This window comes from Bubalus bubalis, chromosome X, assembly GCF_019923935.1.
Source record: "Bubalus bubalis isolate 160015118507 breed Murrah chromosome X, NDDB_SH_1, whole genome shotgun sequence".
NCBI lineage: Eukaryota > Metazoa > Chordata > Mammalia > Artiodactyla > Bovidae > Bubalus > Bubalus bubalis.
The window spans coordinates 40,410,239-40,433,940 of NC_059181.1; the positions used below are offsets into that span (position 1 = coordinate 40,410,239).

The 23,702-nt window shown below is 36.6% G+C and overlaps 1 protein-coding gene across 3 annotated transcripts in view; it reads left to right on the forward strand.

Moving 5' to 3' along the window:
• USP9X (ubiquitin specific peptidase 9 X-linked) overlaps positions 1 to 23,702 on the forward strand; it is a 113,884-nt gene that overhangs the window by 82,867 nt on the left and 7,315 nt on the right. For all 3 annotated transcript variants that reach the window (XM_025277246.3, XM_025277247.3, XM_025277248.3), the window contains exons 26-39: positions 343 to 509; positions 3,818 to 3,926; positions 4,158 to 4,304; positions 4,886 to 5,032; positions 5,935 to 6,157; positions 8,716 to 8,936; positions 11,131 to 11,321; positions 14,260 to 14,433; positions 16,819 to 16,960; positions 18,137 to 18,890; positions 19,264 to 19,387; positions 19,888 to 20,113; positions 20,527 to 20,656; positions 23,302 to 23,487. In XM_025277246.3, coding sequence (XP_025133031.2) covers positions 343 to 509; positions 3,818 to 3,926; positions 4,158 to 4,304; positions 4,886 to 5,032; positions 5,935 to 6,157; positions 8,716 to 8,936; positions 11,131 to 11,321; positions 14,260 to 14,433; positions 16,819 to 16,960; positions 18,137 to 18,890; positions 19,264 to 19,387; positions 19,888 to 20,113; positions 20,527 to 20,656; positions 23,302 to 23,487 — 2,941 coding nt within the window. The remainder of the gene's footprint in view (positions 1 to 342; positions 510 to 3,817; positions 3,927 to 4,157; positions 4,305 to 4,885; positions 5,033 to 5,934; positions 6,158 to 8,715; positions 8,937 to 11,130; positions 11,322 to 14,259; positions 14,434 to 16,818; positions 16,961 to 18,136; positions 18,891 to 19,263; positions 19,388 to 19,887; positions 20,114 to 20,526; positions 20,657 to 23,301; positions 23,488 to 23,702) is intronic.

Below are 23,702 nucleotides of genomic sequence, written 5' to 3' on the forward strand. Positions count from 1 at the left end.
GGTCTGGTTGCAGTGCCAGAATGATTCTTGAGGAACAGTTGTTGGTGCAGAAGTACACAACTCAGAAGGTCTCCAGGAGCCTGAGGGGCAAAGAAGCAGGTAGTATGCTCAGTGTACTCCTGCGGCCCTCCTTGGGATGTAGCAGAAGAATAGAATTAGACTTCATCCTCTTATTTATAGCCATTTCTGTACTATTCCAAGAGGGCCTTAGGAGTTGTAGGTAAAGAGGCTGAGGCCAAGTGGTTTAAGTGAGTAGGTATGTATTAAGCATTAACTTGAAGTTGTTTGAGATTTTTCTTAAATGCATCTCGAGGTAATTTGTCCCTGACTATAATTTTACAGACCAATGCAGGCAATGAGCCAGATTTGGAGGATGAACAGGTTTGCTGTGAAGCAATGGAAGTGATGACATTATGTTTTGCCTTGATTCCAACAGCCTTAGATACTCTTAGTAAAGAAAAGGCTTGGCAGACATTCATTATTGATTTACTATTGCACTGTCACAGCAAGTAAGTATCTTTTTACTTGTAAGAGATTTGATCTTAATTTTTAAAGCAGAAATGAATTCATTTATGTTGGCAGAATTTATCCTGGAAATCAAATATTTATTGTCTCTATAGCACATTAATATTGAGGAAATTTTTATTAAACTGTGTTTTTGCTTAGACCTGAATTTGTTCGGTTTTGCCTACACAATGTCAACATTATTCTCAAAAGTAAAATTACTTTTTCTATAATTTCAGAATTTAGTTTCACCTAAGAGGTATGTATTTTAGTCCATTTAAAAAATGTGGTTTACAGGATTTAAATAAATATGACATTGGCTTCCTTTCTTGCATACCTAGAAGGCAAGTGTTTTTTTAGTGAAGTTGTTAAGTCAGTACGAAATTCACAAGGTGTGGTTATGTAAGAACTTTTACATTATACACCAAGAATAAAGACCAATTATAAAGTCCTAGCTTTTCATTTTAAGAGCATTTAATCAATGACATTGACTGTGCTTTGGGCTTCTTTTTGTGCAAGTCAATGAAATTTGTAGAAAATGTCAGTTTTCCATCCTCTTATGTCAGTCTAATCTTGACCTTCATAAGGTAACTTTTTAAACTTGAGCTCTAATCAGTATTACTGTCATATGTAACTTAGCTACTAGGGATATAGCAGTAAATAAAACAGGCAAAATGCCAGCCTTCTTGGAGTCTGTACTAAAAGGGAGGTGAGGAGTGTGGAGGGAAGACATGGGAAAATATATGGTATGTTATAATAATAAATGCTATTGAGAGAAAGCAGGAATTAGGGATAAAGGGCGGGGTGTGGTCAGTGGAGTTCAGTTTTATGTAGGATAGTCAGAGAAGGCTTCCCTGAGAACGAGACCTTTTAAACAAAGCTCTGAAAAGAGTGACATAGTGATCTATGGAGGAAGTGTGTTGGATTTTTGGGTGGGATTTTTGTGTGTTTTGTTTTTCATTTTGAATTGTATTTTTTTATTTTCTTCGGCTTTATTGAGATGTAGTCAACATAACTTTAAGTTTAAGGTGTACAAAGTATTGGTTTGATACACTCGTATCTTGCAATATGGTTACCACCATAGCCTTAGGTTAGCTAACACCTCCATCATATCTTATTTAAAATTTTGTTTTATGTGAAAAATATATTTTGGTTATGTGGCCAAATATATATTTTTTTAATGTTTGCTTTTTAATTAAGGTATAGCTGCTTTACAGTGTTTTCAGGTGTATAGCAAAGTGATTGAGTTATATACATATATTTTTTCAGATTCTTTTCCATCATAGGTTATTACAAGCTACTGGATATAGTTTCCTGTGCTATATAGTAGGTCCTTTATATATATTTTTAGTAGTCTGTTAATCCCAAATTCCATGTTTATCCCTCCCCCTACCGCCTTGGGGGAAGTGTGCTTTAAGCAGAAAGAAACAACAGATGCAAATATCCCAAGGCAGGAACAATATGGAGGAGACGAGGATTACTGGAACAGCAGAGGCAGGGGAGTCATAGGAGGTGAGGCCAGAGAGGCAACAAGCAGCCTGTGAGGATTTTATAGATCATTGTAAAGACATTAACTTCTACGTGCAATGGGTATCCATTGGAGGGTTTGTTTTCCATTTGGGTTGGTTGGGGTTTTTTGTTTTGTTTTGTTTTTGGCCAGTCTGCTGGGCATGTGGGATCTTAGTTCCCTGACTAGAGATTAAAACCTGTGCCCCCTGCATTGGGAGCACAGAGTCTTAACACCTGGACCGTGAGGGAAGGCCCCTATTGGAGGGTTTTGAGCAGAGGAATGCTGTGCCCTGGGTTAACATTTAGGTTTATTCTGGTTGCTTTGTTGAGAATAAGTTACAGAGTGGCAGGGAATGCACTTGGACTACTTCATTAGTCCAAATAAAAGATGAGAGACTCTGGAAGTACAGCAATAGTAGAAGTGAGAAATAATCAGATTGAATAAATTGTGAGGATACAGACAACCAGATTTTATTGTAAAATCCTATTAAAGACATGTTTCTTTTGACGAGTTACTGAAGTCTACATGTGTTAGGGAGGGTTCATTAGGAACTGGCAAGCATCAACTCTTTATAGACCCTCATGCTCTTTGGGCTGCATACCTAACTTCAAAAAAGATAAATAAACTGGGACAGTATGAATGACACTTACTTTGTAAAAGTTACGGACCCTCTACCCCCAAAACTAAGTACTCTTGGTGTTGGTTTATTTGAGTTTCACCAGACTCAACCAACAAAGCTTCTAAAGGTCCCTCTGGTTTATAGGACCATGTATGAGTTCAGAAACCTAAAAAATATCCAGGAGGGAGGTTAGTACACAGAATGTATACTTTCAGCTTCTTATATTGAATTAAAAAACTGGTTCTAAGCTGTCTTTCAGCTAGCACATTGACAGAAACATAGTTATTCACAAAATGTAGTTGGTAATGTCTGAAATGCACAAGTGTTTTGTCAGGAGATACTTTTTGAGCATCTTCCATATGTCCGAAGTTGTTTTAGGTGCCAGGAACTCATGTAACAATGAAGCAAAGCCCTGCCCTTGAAAGAGCGTAGTATCTAATGGAGACAGACCTCCATCTTGTAAACCAACAGTACTTAAACATCTGGTAACTAGTTCTTATCACTTGTTACATGCCAGACGTGATTCTTCATTCTGGAGGCACAGAAGTAAACTAAATGGATGATGTCTTTGCCCTCTTGAAGCATTTATTCTAGTGATAGCTGTATAGGATACATATTTTTTAAGAGATCCATGATGCTTAGGTAAAATTCCCAGTACTGGGACCAGAGAAGTTTTTCCCATGAGTAATCATAGAACATTGTGTAATACAGTTATCCTCAGTCTTTAGCACATGTTAGAATCACCTGAAGGGTTTATTAAAACACAGGTTGCTGGGACCTGAGAAACCACATAGCAAGTTCTCAGATGCTGCTGATCTGGGTAATATGCTTTGAGATAAAAAAATCTGTGGAATGCCCAGAAGATGCATAAGGCTTACCATACAACTCTTGTATCTAGAGGAACATTTCCAGCCTGTTCCAAGAAAGAGGGTGTGAGAGGGTATCCCTCAAACTCCCTTGGTGACATTTTGACATTTTAGTTCTTGACACAGAGCCTAAGTTCATCTATGAAATGTTGCTGCTTAAAGGGGTGTTACATATTCTTTCTTGTATTTTTACTTTGAATTTACCAACCCCTTAACACCGTCCCCCGTCCCAAGAGACAGTGTTGGAAGTCTTTTTTTTTTTTTTTTTCCTTTTTTTCATGAAGATAATATGTTGAATGTGAAAAATTTTTATTTCAGAACTGTTCGCCAGGTGGCACAGGAGCAGTTCTTTTTAATGTGCACCAGATGTTGCATGGGACACAGGCCTCTACTTTTCTTCATTACTCTGCTCTTCACCGTTTTGGGGGTGAGACATTTTAAAAATATGCTTATCATTGTGATTCATTCTTACACAAGGAACAGTCAAGAATTTATGGTGTTAGCTTATATTAAAGTTAGAGCAGTCTATATTTATTTAATAAATATTAGTAATTGCCCATACTATCTTAGTCATCTACTCTAGTTAACTCTGGGTTTTTAAAAAGTGGATTCTGAGGATGGACTTGTAAATTAATATTATTCAACTTTATTGTTTCAGAGCACAGCCAGAGAGAGAGCTAAACATTCAGGCGACTACTTTACTCTTCTAAGGCACCTTCTTAATTATGCCTACAATAGTAATATTAACATACCCAATGCAGAAGTTCTTCTCAATAACGAAATTGATTGGCTTAAGAGAATCAGGGTAAGTTGCATTTAATACTGTGTTTATCGTATCAATAAATAGAATGTTTTATTATTAGATAGTTTATAGTCTTTGAGCACTTTGGTTAAAGAACCAAAGAATGTACTCTGTGTTATTGGATATTCCTAACTCAGGATTCACTGAATGAATGCATAACTAGTTTTGTCAAATGCTTTGTTTCACATAAGACTCAAAACACTGATATGCAGCTTCTTCCATTTTAGAATCTTAGGCCCATTTGCAGATTTTCATCTTTTGAAAAGTATTCTTGAATTGTTTTCATCAAAAAATCAGTGATAGGCCAGCACTTAATTTAACTTTATTAACATCTGATACTTAGTTGTAGAAGAATTTATTTCTAAAGAGATTGGTAGCTAATAGCCTTCGGATTAATGTTTCTTCAGATTAACATTTCTTCCTAGTTTGGGAAGCCTACTTCTGAAAGTTCTGGAGAGAAAAAAATTGCTTAGAATAGAAAGGTTTGAGGGAATTGTCTCTGTCCAGCTCTCTCTCATTCTGACTTCTCCTTCCCTCTTTACCACCCTTTCATAATTTAGGCATTTGATATTTTTCTTTGGCAGGATGATGTTAAGAGAACAGGTGAAACGGGTATTGAAGAGACGATCTTGGAAGGTCATCTTGGGGTAACAAAAGAATTACTGGCTTTTCAAACCCCTGAGAAAAAGTATCATATTGGTTGTGAAAAAGGAGGTGCTAATCTCATTAAGGTAAGTTATGTCATCTTGGCTGGATATCATAACCTTCTGAATGTTTATTAGTAAATCTCTCTGGTTAATTTATGGTATCATTAGTCTTCGGTGTATTATCTTGTCCTTTTCTCTTTTCTACTTTTAAAGAATATAGAGGTTACAGTAATGTTTTAAATACCGTTTCTAAATTTTTTACATAAATAAAATTTCAGTACTGTGTAAGTAAGCACTATTTAATTTTTCTATTTAGAAAATCTGAACTTTTCACTTCATCAGACTATGTAAAATGAGACAGACCTCTATTATGTAAGGCTGTGCATATTTCTTTCTTTTTTTAATATTTATTTGGCTGCACTGGGTCTTAGCTGTGGCGTGCAGGGTATTTAGTGGCAGTGTGTGGGATCTAGTTCCCTGACCAAGGATCAAAACCTGGCCCCCAGTATTTGGAGTGTGGAGTCTTAGCCACTGGACCACCAGGAAAGTCCCAAGACTGTGCATATTTCTATAATGAGTTTTTTCACGTACGTGGTAATGCAAGGAAACAAAAAGTACCACTTTAGGACAGTTTCTTCTAATTCAAAATGAGTTTTGGTATACATGTGATTAAGAGAGTAAACTTACTTAATGTGAATTGTAAGTGCTACAGTCAGCTTGTTCTTGATACTTAACATAGTTTTTAGCCTGACAAATTAGATTTGTTGGTTAATTGTAGGAAAGTGTTTTGAAGTAGGGATCTTTTTATTAGAAAATCCAAGTAAGTTAGCGGAAATGTAATGAGATCTTGTGTTCTGACAAGTAATTGAACAATATTTCCTGCCAAGAGATTTCTTTCTTAAGAAACACATGCACACATAAATAACTATATTTTTTAATATAAATACATACCATTGCTAATACATAATCTTTTTTCAACTTTGTAGGAATTAATTGATGATTTCATCTTCCCTGCGTCCAATGTTTACCTGCAGTATATGAGAAATGGAGAACTGCCAGCCGAACAGGCTATTCCAGTCTGTGGTTCACCGGCTACCATTAATGCAGGCTTTGAGTTACTTGTAGCATTAGCTGTTGGCTGTGTGAGGAACCTCAAACAGATAGTAGATTCTTTGACTGAAATGTACTACATTGGCACAGCAATAACTAGTAAGTATTTTAAAATACAAAGTTCTGATGACAGATAATTCTCTAATGCGTTCAAATTCTTTTCCTTTTAGTAAATATCTTCAACTCAATGTTTTCTTTCTTTCAGCAACTAGTTTAACACCATTACAAGTGAGTCTTAATGTAGAAAAGTTTTCAGATGTTTGTAAGATGTCTTCCTGTGAGTGGTACAAGTATTTAGCAACAAAATTTGATTTCAGTCAAATCTGGACTAAAATTCAAACTCCAGAGTAATAAATGGTGGTTTAGTCACTAAGTCGTGTCTGACTTTTGCGACCCCCTGGACTGTAGCCTGCCAGGCTCCTGTATCCATGGGATTTTCCAGGCAAGAATACTGAAGTGGGTTGCCATTTCCTTTTCCAGGAGGGAATAAATAGTCAATAGATTTCAGAGTTCAACAACGTAAAAATTCAAATTACATGCATCGAAAAACCTTTCAGGCCCTCACTTAGAAGCTCTTTAATGTTATTTTCAAATGAATTCTGAGAAATCTGGTTTTAAAGACTAGGATGTGAGAAGATAACATTCTAGTGCCCTTGATCCTCAGTTAATGCTCACATGAAACCCATGGAACAGACTGTAGACTCCAGATCTCACTGATACAGAACTGAAGCTCAGAGGGGATGAGGACGATATAAAAATGACTGACACACACACACACAAAATGACTGACACAACAGACATAAGAAAGCAAACCACAATGGAGGCTGTTCTATTTTAGAAGAAAACCAAAGCTTAAGAATATAATTGATGATAGGCAGTTTTCAAGAACATGTCAAATTATTTTGTGATATGTTGTATTTTAGAGTTTCAGGATGTTTTTAATAATATTGTAGGAGATTCTGATTAAACTGCTTAAAAGATTAGATAGTTATCCTATCAAAATCTATATACAATAGGATGGGGGTTTTTGTTTTCGTTTTTTTAAACAATTCCACACTTTAGTTTTCAATAAGTTTAAACCCTCGAGAGATACAGCAGAATTGCACAGGAACCAAGCCACTGTTTCCATAGACACAAGTTATCTTTTCCCCAGATTCTTACAGTTTTGTTCAGTTTAGCGCCAGGAGTCACTGTTCTTTGCTTTGTACACGTGAACACATCTCTTGCCCAAATTTCGGTTTCATCTTGGGCATAAACACCTCCAGTTTTCAGAAAAGGAACCAAGTGCTCCCTCTGGTTTCACAGTACCCTGCTTAGAGCCACCAAAAGTGGAGCCTTGGACCATAGCCTTCCAGATCTACTTGTTCTAGAAGTCCTGTTCCCAGCACTCCTCCATAGGCTCCAACATGGCAGAAAGAGAAAGGCCACTTGTTTTTAAGGAGTTCATTTGCACAGTAAAAATTTCAAGTACCAAAGAACGGTATATTTTGCAAACTGTTTCCTGCCCATTCCAGTCCCGTAGTCCCCTTGACCAGCTGTAACCACCATCTTCGGTCCCTGTCTGTCCTCCCAGCATCTCTGTATGCAGAATCTGCACACAAAATGTTGTTCTGTTTGTTTAGTTTTTTAACCACACCTTGTGATGTAGTGCACAGTGTTCTTTGTTCTCCCCTTAATATATCTGACTATTTCCTATCAACACATAAATATTTACCTAAATCCACTTATTAGCTATATATCTTTCAGTTCAGTGTACTATAATTTCTTTAACTGGTCTTATAGGCAGTGATGATATTTGCATTGTTTTCAGGTTTATACTAGGTAGAAGGAGATGTTCGTTGATTTACAATTCACACAGAACTCGAACCCACTGTCTCCTTTGCTCCTCAAAATAACATTGTAGTTATAGGCAAGGCAAGTGTTACTCTTATTACGACACTTCTTAGGAAGGAAACGGAGGCTTAGCTGAAGATGAAAGAGTTGGTAGGTATCAGAACCTGGCTATCAACCCAGGTAATATCTTCAGTTCAGTTCAGTCGCTCAGTCGTGTCTGACTGTTTGCGACCCCATGAATCGCAGCACACCAGGCCATGCCCTGTGGGGCCACCCAAGACAGGCGGGGCATGGTGGAGAGGTCTGACACAATGTGGTCCACTGGAGAAGGGAATAGCAAACCACTTCAGTATTCTTGCCTTGAGAACCCCATGAACATGTAATATCTTAGGATTATTTAAAACTGAGTAAACTATAATGTATTTATATATTTTATATAACACTTCATGCCAGAATGAGTTTGAAGGCGCTTTAAAAAAACATATAAAAGTAGAAAAAGTTAAAGTTCATAATGACTAAACTATAATAAAGTTAAAAGTAAACATGTAGAAAATAGCCTTGTACCATCTTGTGAGACTACTGAGACTGCCATAGAAGCAACCTCAGCTAAAACTCGAGTTCACAGACCCTGGGTAAGAATGTATACAGAGGTGCATGTTGCCATACATCTTAGGTTTGTTGAGACTGAAATGTGTGCTTAGAGCACTGCTTCAGGTCGCCATAAAAGTAGTGGAATTGTTGGTGATGTTAACTTATCAACTTGGTAAAGTATAAAGTGGGCAAAATATTTGTATTCACGCTACAAGAATCTTTTGTCTTCTCAGCTTGTGAAGCACTTACCGAGTGGGAATATCTACCGCCTGTTGGACCCCGCCCACCAAAAGGATTCGTGGGGCTGAAAAACGCTGGTGCTACTTGTTACATGAACTCTGTGATTCAGCAGCTCTACATGATTCCGTCCATTAGGAATGGTATTCTTGCAATTGAAGGCACAGGTAGTGATGTAGACGATGATTTGTCTGGGGATGAGAAGCAGGACAATGAGGTAAATTTTATTTAGCATTTTTGTCTTCTGTGTTCGAAGTTCTGATTCTAGATAACTGTTGTTCTCTCTCAGAGAGCTACTTTCGTTGGACCTGTTGGCATATATTTGAAAATAAAGCTAGAACCTCCCAGTGTAGACTTCTGCCTCGACATAGTGTTCACTGCCTGTGAGACTTTCAACTACAGCTGATTTTTATGATAGTTAATATTTTTAAAGCAATAGTTAATGTACTAACTTTTGGAGGTTTGGTTTAATTTAGAGTTTGTATGATGATAAAAACCTTCATCTTTAGTAATAGTTTAGTTACACTTTTACTTTCCTGTTTGATATTTTAATTATGTATCTCCATTTATGCTGTTATATACCATACCAGTTTCATTACCTATGCTTACTTTTTGATTGCTTTTGCCTTTCCCCCAGATCATAACTCGTTTTACTTAGGAAACAAGCTTCTCTCTACTTCAGACAAAATTTAGGCTCCTGCCAAGTATCCAATGCAGAAATAAAGCTGTGAATAAATTAGATAGTGGTGGGTCAGAGTTGACCTAACTATGGCATAGTTCTTTAAAGAAGAGACTGTGGTCATGTTTGTGTTCACCCTGTATCTCTTTGTTTTTATTTGACCTTTTCCCATTCATGGTGTTGGTGAGAGCCGAGGAGAGCAGCCAGAGCATGCTCTGTCTGTAGCAAATATCTTAAATGGTTCTTTTCTCATTCCATCTCTTCAGTCACCAAACTCTCTGCTCTGAGTAGTTGAATCACTTACAGGGAGGGCTTCTGAAACATAGACTTGCCTCAACTCTTCCCCGGGCTTGCTTTCTTTGCCTGTGTGCTTTTTCCTTCGCTAAACTAAGTTTCTCTTGAGCAGGGACTGGCCATTGCCTGTTTCTACATCTAGGTCTCACACACAGTTCCACAGCCAGCATTGTTTTTGCATCTCTATGAATTTGACCATTCTAGGTACCTCATCAAGGTAGATCCGTACCATGTTTATTTTTCTGTGACTGGCTTGTTTGACTTAATGTAATATCCATTTCATAGCATGTCTCAGAATTTCCTTTCTTTTAAAGGCTGAATAATATTCCTTTGAATGTATGTACCACATTTTGTTTATCCATTTATTCATCAGTGGGCACTTGGGTTGCTTCTACTTTTTTCTTTTTTTTTTTGCCACTTGGCTTGTAGGATCTTAGTCCTCCAACCAGGGATGGAATCTGTGCCCCTGCATTGGGAGCTTGGTATCTTAACTACTGGATCACCAGGGAAGTCCCTGCTTCCACCTTTTGGCAAATAATGCTGCTCAGAACATGGGTATACAAATATCTCTTTTAAGATCTTTCTTGCAATTCTTTGGTTGTTGAACCCAGGCATGGAATTGCTGGATCATTTGATAGTTTTATTTTTCTTTAGGAACTGTTTTCTACAGTGGCTACACCATTTTACATTTTCCACCAATAGCATCCTAGGATTCCAGTTTCTCTGCACAGAGCTCTTTCATTTTTCTGAGGTGCTATATGTCTCTGTTCTTTCGTTGCATGTGCTTTTGGTATTGTATCAAGTAAATCAGTGTCAAATCTAATGTCTTAAAGGTTTTGCTCTATGTTTTAAGAGTTTTGTAGTTTTAGCTCTTACATTCAAATCTTTGATCCACATTGAGTAACCTTTTGTGTATAGTATTAGGGGAAAGTTCAACTTCATTCCTTTGCATATGGATATCTAGTTTTTCCAGCACCATTTGTTTAAGAGTACTACTCTCTTAACATGTACATTGTGTTGAATGTTTACAAGTCTAAGCAGTTTGCATACATTATCTCATATCCTCCTCACAACACTTACATGAAGAGTGTGTTCACCCATTTACACGATGCACTTAATTGCTCAAAGTCACTTAGCCTTATAAGTAGCAAAGCCTGCGTTTGTGTCCAGTACAGCCTGAGTTAATTACCTCACTGTCCTTTGCTCTATCACCTACCTCTGAAATACATAGTTACTCCTTATGACAACTCTTATGTGAAATGGGTGGGGATAAACTTTGATACTGTAAATTAAAATTTATAAATTGAACGTTACGTGCTTTGGAAATAAATAGAAATACAAGTGATTTGTTCACTGATCATTCAACATTTGTCTCAACATAATTTTTACTATACTTTGAAGTTCGATTAGCTCATTAGTGATATGTTTTGCTTTCCAGAGCAATGTTGATCCCAGAGATGATGTATTTGGATACCCTCAACAATTTGAAGACAAACCAGCATTAAGTAAAACAGAAGACAGAAAAGAGTACAATATTGGTGTTTTGAGACACCTTCAGGTCATCTTTGGTCATTTAGCTGCTTCTCGACTACAGTACTATGTGCCCAGAGGATTTTGGAAACAGTTCAGGTAAATTATGGGTGGCTGCCTGGAGAATCCCAGGGACGGGGAGCCTGGTGGGCTTCCGTCTATAGGGTCGCACAGAGTCGGACACGACTGAAGCGACTTAGCAGCAGCAGCAGCAGCAGTAATTGGGATATTGTTTAAACCTTTATGACCGTCTCATGACACTAACATTAAACTTCTAAAACCTATACTGGAAAGCACTTTTATGTTTAACATTTAAGCAGTAGTAATAGTCAAACTTTATTTCATAGTTGGGTTTGTTTTCTCATTATCCCCAAAGGAGGTAGAAAATGTCTTAGTAAGAGGCAGCATTCTTTAGTCTCTTAAGATGTTAATGATTTTTTATTTTGAAAGTTTATAATATTTACATACGTAGGGAAAAGAGTATGAACCCTTATGTATTCATCACTCAACTTCAATAATTGTCAACTCGTTGCCATTTAATCTACATTCCCATCTACTTCTTTTTAGAAGCAGATGCATAATTTCACTCATAAATATTTCAATGTGTATTTCTAATGTCTTTTTTAACATGACCATGATACTATTATCGTGTCCTTTAAAAATTCCTTGATATCCTTGTCAATGTTTGATTTTACCCAATGACCTCATAATTTTTTTTTTTTTTTTTTAATTTTTTGAAATCATGACCCAAATGAAGTCCATATGCTGCAGGTGTTGATATGTCTCTGTAGTCTCTTCTTTTTTCACCCTTGTAGTTATTTGTTGGGGATAAAAAACAAATAAGTAGTTAACTCCATACATTTTCCCATTTGGATTTTATTGAGATCCCTGTGGTGCTTTGTTTTCCTCAGTTCCCTACATGTCATATAAATAGGTAGAGAGAGCTAGAGGCTCGATCAGGTTCCGCTGTTATTTTTTTCTTGGAGTGGATAGACAAGGCCTACCTCGTAGGTGATAACAGTAAGCTCAGTGAGGAGAAGTATATAATGTCTGCTGCCTCCTAGGATAACACCCATTGATTATCATTGCCTAAATGCAACATTTCATCAGTACTACAAAATCGTCACATCCTAGTTTTATCATTCTTTCATTTAATAGCCAGAGTAGATCTGTAAAGGAAACGTCCCCATAGCAACTTTTTGGCTAGTCTAATGTACAATTTTATAGGAAAGGTGTGATAAATACCGGGGGGGGGGGGGGGGTGGGGATTTGTTGTTGTTCAGTTATGTCTTGATCTTATTTCTCTGGCCTCATTTATTTCACCTCTTTTTTTATTACCTCTGTGTCATGCACTATACTAAAATACTGTAGTATTATACAACTATGTATCTGTACTATGTATGAAAACACCATAATCCTTCGTAATAGTGTTTTTGTTTTTAAATAGTACTCCTTTCTTTTTTTTTTTTTTTTGGCTGTACCAGACAGCTTGTAGGATCTTAGTTTCCCAACCAGGTATTGAACCCAGAACCTTGGCAGTGAAAGCATGGGGTCCTAACCACTGGACCAGCAAGGTATTCCCTTAAATACTACTCCTTAGAATCCCTTCAAGGTATCTCCCAGACAGCTGAGCAGGGGAGCCAAGGGTCACCTGACACTGCTTCTCTGGTCCACCTTCTCTGCTTCAGTCATAGCAGCTGCCCTTTTCCCTACCAGGATACTACTTAGATTTCTTTTGAAACCACCACTTTATAATACAGTGACCTCCGTATGACTCACCATATAAATTCCACCGATTGCTCTAACTAGGCCCCCTATTTAATCCACACTTACTGGCTTGCACACACCCCCACCTCTTTCCCAACTCCGCTTTCACTCTTGCAGTCCCATCACCTGGCAGAACTCTCACCTTCCTCTGACTATTCCAAGTTTTCTTTCTTTCTCTAGCTTGTTCCATCTCTGCCATAAGGCTTTTAGCATTTCTGTTCTTTCTCTTCCAGATTATTACTCTTAAACTTTTTGAACTTTTGTCTTAAAATTTGTTATTCAGTTATAATTCTCACTCTTCTTGTAATACATTTGCTTTTTTTGGCTTCTGAGTTCATTGTTCCCTGTTAGTGGAGCTCTCAATTTGTCTAGACTAGCACTTTTGGATTATCTTCACTTTAGATCTGTGATGTACTCTTAAGTACATGTGGGTGAGTTAACCACATTTCGCACCCCTAATTTTTTATGTTGAAAAATTTCACACCAGCAGAAAAGGTAAAGTAGTATAGGAATCACCTTTATGATGCATATTCTTCACCCAGATTTACCAGTTAACATTTTGCCATATTTGCTTATGGGTATACTTGAGTTTTGGTTTTTATTTGTTTTTTTCTAAACTAGTTGATAGTTGGAGATCTTACTCTTGATCCCCCTCATATGCCTCAAAGTGTATCCTCTAAGAATAAGGACATTTTCCTACATAATATTTAGTACAATTATCACAGCATGAAATACAGCATTCAGTACTGTCATCAGTATATATTCCAATTTCCCCAAAATAGTCTTTGTAATTTTTCCCCCCCAATTTCAGACTGGTATCCTAGAAAGAATCATAAGAATTTGGTTATTAGCTCTTCAGTCATCTCTAAATTAATCTCCCTAATTTGTCATGATGTATGGTGCTTTATTGATTTGTGTAATTATTGCCCCATGATTAGATTCAGGTTAAACTTTGTTGGCAAGAAGAGATACCTCTGAATGCAGTGCAATGAGAAGCATATAGTATCATCACCCATGTAGTTTTTCTTGGTAGTTTTGTGGTATTTCTTTCCTAGTAAAGTACCACTTTTGCTGTGAATCTTACTTTCCTACACAACAATCAATACATAAAGAGCATCCTTTTTTTCCCTACTTCCTCATGTAATTGAGGAGTAAAATCTCAGTTTATATGTGTTTTTTTTGGTTGTATTGCCTTTTCCCTGAAAAATATATTGTATTTATTGTTCTGGGACTGTCACCCGTTACATATTTTACTCCATTCATTTCTTAGGCTTTGGGGTGAGCCTGTTAATCTTCGTGAACAACATGATGCTTTAGAATTTTTTAATTCATTGGTGGATAGTTTAGATGAAGCTTTGAAAGCCTTAGGACATCCAGCTATGCTAAGTAAAGTCTTAGGAGGTTCCTTTGCGGATCAGAAGATTTGCCAAGGCTGCCCACATAGGTGAGTACTAATTGCATACTTTATATGTATGTTGTACTGTTTATTATTAATTACGTAAAAAAGTGAAGTATGCTACCACTTACTTAAATACCTGAGATGGGATGAATTATATATTGTGCGTACCTTACTATTGGAGGAGGTTGGTTGTTTGTCTTCTCATTTTATTACAATGAAGTTTAACAACAGAAAAGTTACATGAACTTTGTGGATCTGTTTGTTTGTTTTTGTCAAATAATACTTGGTTCCTTTAACTCCACCTAAGCTCTTACTATTTTATACTCTTATATGTCCTTATGTATGATCATGCCTAAGAAAATACATGGCATTTTGCATATACAGGTATTACTAATGAATTTTTCCTTTATCTTAAAATAGTTAATAATATTGTAAATATGTTAAGTTTAGAAGATGACAAGTGTGGGGCACTATTTCCTATACAAATGAAATGCTGACTGTTTGAAAATAGCGTTGATTACTGTCATTGTCTTTAAGGTATGTTTCCCACACAAAGCATTTATAGCAAAAAATATAAACATTTGTTTGGGTGTTTTTTTTTTTTTTTTTTTTTTTTTTTTTCTTAAAAGGGAAGTTGATTAAGAACTCTCATTGAAAATAGTTAAAATAACTATTAAAGTTTACTACTGATACACGTTTATGACAACTTTATGGAAATTTTACTTTGGAACTTCTCTTGTATGTCATCAATTAATTAATGTTACTGAAGTCCCTTCTCACCAAAATATCACAGTAAGGCAGTATTTTCTACAAGGACACAACTTAGCAACTGAACAACAGGAACAAAAGAGCATTATGTATAGTCATAGGTTGTGTGTGTAGATGGTTAGTGGGGGGTGCTTCATTTTTGAGCCATTTTAGAATCATTTCATTTTGGAAATGATTGAGGGAGTGGTAATATTATATACAAATGTTAAGCTATTCATTCTGAATGAGGCCATGAAATTGTTTACACAGAGTGGGCAACTTTTGCTTCTTTTGAAAGACTTTGTGCATTATTAGGTAGACCAGAAAATTGTCATTTTAACCTCTTGATTTTATACTGATTTAAAAAAATTTTTCTGGCTATCTGTTTTGGTCAGTTTTTCTTGGTTTCTTATAGACAGTTTTCAAAATTATTGGGAAATTACTGGTTTTCTTTGCTAAGTGAAAATGTCCAGAGAGCATATAATCTTAAGTAAAATTCCTGAAGTTCAAATACCTACTCCAGAACTAAACTAGTCCTGTTCCATGCTAGAAGGTTACATAAATGAGAGTCCTGTGACAGTCTATTTTAGGGTATTTATCTAGAATAACAGTTAACAAACTATGGACCATAGGTCAAGTCCAGCCCTGCATCTGTTTTTGTCAAGTTTTATTGGCACATACCCACTCCTTTACCAACTGTCTGACTGCTCTCACTGTAACAACAGAGTTGAGTAGTTGCTATAAGGACCTCAAGGCCCAAAAAAACTGGTAATATTTACTCTGGCCTTTCACATACAGAAAAACTTTGCTGACTTCTCATTTTTCGAATGACCAATTTTTTACCTGAAATCATAAAATCGGACTTCTTTTTTCTCATCCATGGGCTCTTCCCTAGTTATCATAACAATTTGCTTAATACTTCATATTCCATTCATGTCACTTATAAATGCCTATTTCATTAACTAAATTGAAAAGCCCTTAATTCGAGGGACCATCTTAAACACTGACTATCCCACAGTGTTTTATACATGGTAGGCACGGCATATATTTGTTCAGTGAATTAATTTAATGGTTGAGAGTGAAGTTCTCACATCCTATGTTCTAAATTTATAAATATGTCTCTTCACAAATCTGAAATTCCTTTGGTAGAATATTGCCAAAAGGTGGGATTCTGGCTCCTATTCAGATTGCTTAGCCCATGTTCATTTGTATGTTCAACTTGTGCTTTAGTAATGTTTCCATTATAGAAGAGGAGAAACATTTAGAAATTTAGCTCATTATAATCTAAACAGATGATGGCGGAAGGAGCATGGTAGACCATATAGAGATGGAGCTGTGAAGCCAGACAGATCTAGCTTCAAAACACCATTTCTCCTGGTAATCTTCACATTTTGAACCCCACTTCCCTCATCTCTGATGTGGAGATGGTCATGGAAAATATTTGTTGTGAAGACAAAGAACCTGTTATGTATAGTGTGTAAACAATCTAATGTAGTGCCCAGCAGAGGATAAATGGCCCGTAAATGGTAACTGTCATTTATGAGTACATTTTTTAACTTAATGGGTTTTGTATTCTATTATAAATATTGCAAAAGTGGTTTACATTGAGCCCATAATTAAGTAAGATGTTTAGAAAATTAAGGAATAAATTATCTTTGATCATTTCTTAAATAATATCTTTAGATACGAGTGTGAAGAATCTTTTACGACTTTGAATGTAGACATTAGAAATCACCAAAATCTTCTTGATTCTTTGGAACAATATGTCAAAGGAGATTTATTAGAAGGTGCAAATGCTTATCATTGTGAAAAATGCAATAAAAAGGTATGGATTGCCCAGTTTTGTTTAAAATAATGATGGTTACATATAATGGGTTTGGAAGAATGATTGTTTTCATTTGTTCTCAAAATTTGCCCTCTTTATTCCCTGCCCTGCTGTGTTAACAGTGGTAACAGAGAGGTAGTTAAGATAACTTAAAGGGTTTGTCAGGTAAAGAGAAGCTAGTGCCAGAAAGGGCTAGGGGAAGCAGGTAAAGATAAGAGTGAATCACTTTAGAGGTCGCAATAGCTTAATACCACAATCTCTTGTCTGACTTACACAGGCACCTTTCATCCATATCTGACCAGACTGCTTGAGCTCTGCAAAGCTACAGAGCTCATAGAGGAAAACATTGCTCCTCTCACATCCAGAGTTACTAGCCAAGACCGAGAAGTTCGCTGAAACCAAACTGTTAATTGCTTTATTTAGCCACATAAGATTTCTTCTACCACCTGTTTTTTAAAACCACTTGGATCAATTTTTTTTTTGACTCACCTGGTATTGGTTTTTGTCTATGGGCATTTAATAGTATCTTTCTGGGCTCCCAAGCCCTCTTACCTCTAAGTCACCTGTATTATTTTGACTTTACATACCACTTGGAGAGGTTTTAAAATCTAGAGGTTGAGATGACCTGTAAAGTCATACCCCTACCACTCAAGCTCTAAGACTTGAGGCAGGTTACTTAAATCTCTCAACTGCTCCTCATTCTCATGCTTAAGGTTCAGTAGTACCTGCTTGAGAGGTTTGTGAGGATTATACACGTTACTACTGGGGCAGCATTTAGCATATAATTTGGCACCTAACTGCCCAATAAATATTGGCTGCTATTATTATATTTCTGTAGTTGGCTCACAGCAAACTACACCTTCATTAAAATAACAATATCAGACAGATAATAATGGTTAGGTAATACTGCCAACCTAGAAATCAGGCAGCGAGTAAATCACTAATTTTTGCAGTTAGTAGCAAGTGGCATCAGAGTACTTCTGTATTACTTGTTTTAGTTAACATTAAAACTATAAACTGACAGAATTTTTGCTCTGATTATGTTTACTATCACGTTATGTTAACACTTAAAATTTCAGATTAATGTTGAGAATTTAATAATAGAGTTTTAAAGTTTGGTGTTTTTTTGCAGTGGATTATAAAAGAACATCTAGTAATTTGTTCTGTTCATTTTAGGTTGATACTGTAAAGCGCTTGCTTATTAAAAAATTGCCTCCTGTTCTTGCTATCCAACTAAAACGATTCGACTATGATTGGGAAAGAGAATGTGCAATCAAGTTTAATGATTATTTTGAATTTCCTCGTGAGCTGGACATGGAACCGTACACAGTTGCAGGTGTTGCAAAGCTGGAAGGAGATAATGTAAACCCAGAGAGTCAGTTGATACAACAGAATGAGCAGTCTGACAGTGAGACAGCAGGAAGCACGAAATACAGACTTGTGGGGGTGCTTGTACACAGCGGTCAAGCAAGCGGAGGACATTACTATTCTTACATCATTCAAAGGAATGGAGGAGATGGTGAGAGAAACCGTTGGTATAAATTTGATGATGGAGATGTAACTGAATGTAAAATGGATGACGATGAAGAAATGAAAAACCAGTGTTTCGGTGGAGAGTACATGGGAGAAGTATTCGATCACATGATGAAGCGCATGTCATACAGGCGCCAGAAAAGGTGGTGGAATGCTTATATACTTTTTTATGAACGATTGGACACAATAGACCAGGGCGATGAATTGATACGATACATATCAGAGCTTGCTATCACCGCAAGACCCCATCAGATTATTATGCCATCAGCCATTGAGAGAAGTGTACGGAAACAGAACGTGCAATTCATGCATAACCGAATGCAATACAGTATGGAGTATTTTCAGTTTATGAAAAAACTGCTTACATGTAATGGTGTTTACTTAAATCCTCCTCCAGGTAAGCATCAAGAATTTAGCTTCTTAGTAACAAAGCATACCTCTTCTTGCAGGATTTCTTAGCAGGCATCAACATGCTTGTTTTCTTTCTTTCTGATTGTTTTCAAGTCCTGTTTCAGATGACTGTTACCTTTGAGCATTATATATTATCTGGGTATTTAGAGACAGAGGAGCTTTTGTTTGTTATAACAGTTTGTTTTTATTTACTCAAGCATTAGTTGAAGTGTGCTTTAATGAACAGAATTATTTCATAAGTAGCCTCAGGGGTTTTAACATAGTTGGGGCTTGGAAAATTGTAGGTAATGCAGATTTGTATGAAAACGGGGCTTGGGCATACAAATTTGACTATTTTTTAATCTGCACTTTATTTATAGGGCAAGATCACCTGTTGCCTGAAGCAGAAGAAATCACAATGATTAGTATTCAGCTTGCCGCTAGGTTCCTCTTTACCACAGGATTTCACACCAAGAAAATAGTCCGTGGCTCCGCCAGTGATTGGTACATTGTTTTGGATTTTCATTCCTATTATTACTGGCATTTAGTTTGGTTCTTTAATATACTGCTTTATTTTTTCCAAGCCCTAATAATCTTGTTTCAGATTTGGAATGCAGAATTTAAAAAATCTTGGTAGCAATAGTGAAAGAAATCATATTTAAGTAATTCCTCAGATTGAATGTGGCCCTTTATTACTCAGGAGCCGGCTTCTGTTATAGTGTATCATATCTTTGACTTCTGTGTACAAAACATTACAGGATGATACTTAAAGGTTATCTAATCACAAAATGATTACATTTTAGCTTCCCTAGATTACATTCAGCCATAGGTTAAAAAGGTAAAAACTTAAAATGAATTTGTTTCTAATTGTGGAAGTTTGGAGACCATTTATATCATACCTTGATTTAACAATATTTACTTAACTATTCTAATAGTAAGATGTTAAGGGAATGGGGGTTATCGTTTTTGTCATTGAACCTAGGATTTTGTTTGTTTTGTCTTAGGTATGATGCATTATGTATTCTCCTTCGTCACAGCAAGAATGTACGTTTTTGGTTTGCTCATAATGTCCTTTTTAATGTTTCAAATCGCTTCTCTGAATACCTTCTGGAGTGCCCTAGTGCAGAAGTGAGAGGTGCATTTGCAAAACTGATAGTTTTTATTGCACATTTTTCCTTGCAAGATGGGCCATGTCCATCGCCTTTTGCATCTCCAGGACCTTCTAGTCAGGTAATTGCCCAGTTTACTTCTAATGATTAAATGCTTACACATGAATTCTGTTTCCTGGAAGCTGAAGCCACACATATATGCATCTGTTTGAGATGTTTACCTAATAAATGTGCATGAGCATGTAATAACCATGTGATCTGATGCCTCAATGTCTATGAGTTCCATTAAAAAGTACTTCCCAGCAATGAATAGTGTTATTATACACTTACTGTTATATGTTATACATGGATTTTAATTCATCCCCTTTCCTAAAAAAGCAACCCTTTTTAATAGTTCCTTGTGTGATCAGTCCTTCTAGAAATTTCTGCCTATATTTAACGTGTCTGTGTGCGTCTTCCTTTTTTATGCAAAGAGAATTATATCGTACCTGCATCTTGTTGCTAGAAAACAGCCAATGTTTTCATCTTTTACAGGCTTATGACAACTTAAGCCTGAGTGATCACTTACTAAGAGCAGTATTAAATCTGCTGAGAAGAGAAGTTTCAGAGCATGGGCGTCATTTACAGCAGTATTTCAACCTGTTCGTAATGTATGCCAATTTAGGTAAGAATTTAAATTTTCATAATTCTGCTTTAATGTATTAAGTAATGAAATCATTGAAGTCAAGTGATGAAATATAACCTGGTCTAAAATAGAAAATGTTTCATAAAACCTACTATGAATTTTATCTGAAACTTTTTGCTACACTTTTTACCTTGTACTTTATTTATGCATGTGTCTTATCTCTGCTCAGACACAGGTCAGAATCTGTATCTTAATCATATTTTTATCTCCTAAAGCAGTGGTGCTAGACCTGGTTTTTTGAAAATACTGATTCCTAGGCCCCATCCCAAACCAACGGAATAAGAATTCTCAGAACTAACACAAGGAATCCACATTTTTAAAAGGTCCCAGATGATTGTGTAATATTCACCATGGTTGGGTGAAGGATTTAGTCTATACTTAAATTTTGTTGAAGTAAATGAAATTAAAAGTTGAGAATAATATAAATATTCACTTAAATTGCCTGTTATTTATGTTAAATTCTAAACCCAAACATGACTGTCATTCCAGGTTTTGTGTGTGTCACTTACTAATCTACCAATGATCCATAACCCTTTTAACACAGCAACATTCTACTTTGTATTTGTCGTCTTTTCCCTTACCTCCCCATACTAAAGATACTTGCATATTTGCAGTTGAAAAGAATATTACACAAACAAGCATAAGGGGAATCTGTACTTCACATTTAGATGTGTCAAATCTTAGGTATTTATAAAAATTATACTCTGTTCAACTCCCTTTTTTAGGTATTCCCTGTCTAAAAAAGCATTCATCATTTGCCCATAATGTAATCTAAAGTTTCTCTGCTGAAAGCAAATACAGGTCTATAAACTTTAATGCAAAATCCTTAGGACCAATAGGCTTTGGGGTTCAGAAGTGTTCAGGTTTAAGAAAGGTAAAATAGTGCATATACCATGAATTATGTAACATCCCTGGAGCAGTGTCCAGAACAGCACTTTGTAATCATGCATATGAATATTCACACTGAGAGGGGTTGGATGGGAGACTGTAATAGCTCTTGTCAGTTCAGGCCAGATTTTCAAACCAACTTTATGAGTGAACTTGTTTATATTGATGAAAAGAGCTGTTTGAATCTAGGGATTTCAAATAGGGATTGTGGACTTGTATTTATTATACTTCTTGGAACATGGCAGTAAATAAGACTGTTACTTTCTAATGGGGTATAGAAGCAAATTAAAGGGTACTTGCCATAAAATATGTGACAATAATGAGGGAAATACAGCGTGCTGTAGAAGTACATCAGTAGGGGTACCTGACCAGATTTGGGGAGTGTGTGGGACTTAATGGAGAAAGTGATTGTAGGAATTGGTTGAATTTTTCCATGCAGAGTGAACAGCAGGTGCAGAGACTTGGAAGTAAATTCAGCATGGCTCATTGGAGGAAATGAAAGGTTATTAAATCTGACTAGAATTGATGTAATATGGGGATGGCAGGAGCGGTGAGCAGAATTCTCTAATCGTGCTATTCTGTCAAGCCTTGAGAGATTCTGGACTTGATCCTGAGGGCATTGATGATCCATTATAGAATTTTGAATAGACGTGGCTTCTAGAAAGATCATCCTGGCTGCAGTGTGAAATGGATTACAGGGAAAGTAAGACTAGAGGATTTTTTAATCCTAGACCACCTGTCGACAGAAATGTGGCTTATACTGAGAAATTGACAGTGAGGGGGATACAAGTAGACAAATTCTGGTGCTTTTCATTAGATGTAAGGCCAGTAGGATTTGGTGATTGGATATTCAGGGAAGGGTAATGTGGAAGAGATGTTAAGAGTGATGCCCAGAATTCCAGCTTGCTAAACTGACCAGGTAGTAGTGCCATGTACTGAGCAGGGCAGACACAGGAAGAACATGGACAGGGAATTTGAGTCTTTGTGACACCCAAATAGAGGTGTCCGGTAGAACAGGATCTATTTGGAAATATTTTTGAATCAGCTGAATAAAAATAGCTGGAACTTGAAGCCATTAGAATGGGTTTGATCATCCAGGGAAGGCATACAGTGTAAGGAGATAGCCTGACATGGGAACTTGGAGGACCATCACTTTTTAAGAGACAGGAGGAGGACTCAAATAAGAACAAGAAGAGGTAGAAAGAAAATGAGAGGAACCCAAGAAAGGGTGAAATGGTTACAATTGGAGAACTATTCCTTAACTTTAAACCAGAAAGAGGGGCAGAAGCCAGGTAAGCACGGGTTGAAGAGCAGGCAAACGAGAAAGTAGAGGGAACGAGGTTAGGCGTCTTTCAAGAAGCTTGGCTTAGAAGAAAGAAGAAAGGCAATTTATAAGAGAATTCTGATTTCTCCATTTTCGGCGTTCATTTAGGATTGCCGTCTAGGCTGGTCCCTGAGACTCCCCAGGCCATAGAAGTGTCCTGAGGATTGCAATGTCAGAGTCACTGTTTAACCATTTAATATTTAACTCCAATTAGATTTTTGGTTCTTTTAATTTTTTTAATAATCATTTTTTGTATTCTTATTTTTTAATAATACTCTGAATGCCAAGTAAAAGTCATCTTCTGATCATAAAGGTTGTAGAAAAAATAACTCCTTTATTATGAAGCCCTTCCGTCCCAGTTCTTTCATGTAATTCTTCCCCTCTCTTCCTGCTTCTCCCTTCTGTACTGTAGGTGTGGCAGAGAAGACACAGCTTCTGAAATTGAGTGTACCTGCTACCTTTATGCTTGTGTCTTTAGACGAAGGTCCGGGTCCTCCCATCAAGTATCAGTATGCTGAGTTAGGCAAATTATACTCGGTAGTGTCACAGCTAATCCGCTGTTGCAATGTCTCATCAAGAATGCAGTCTTCAATCAATGGTAAAGTCAAATGCTCTCTTCTTTACATTGGTTTTAAAGTACTACTGACCATAAATATTGAAAGTGATTCTGAAGAAGTTTCAGTATAAAACAAGAATCTGTGAAAGTCCATGCTTTGGAATATTTTACAGTTTGAGTCTTGCATGGTTTTCACATGCTTAAGGGAATCTTTCTATCTACTTGCTGCTGAGGTTGGCATCTTGTTTAAGAAGTAG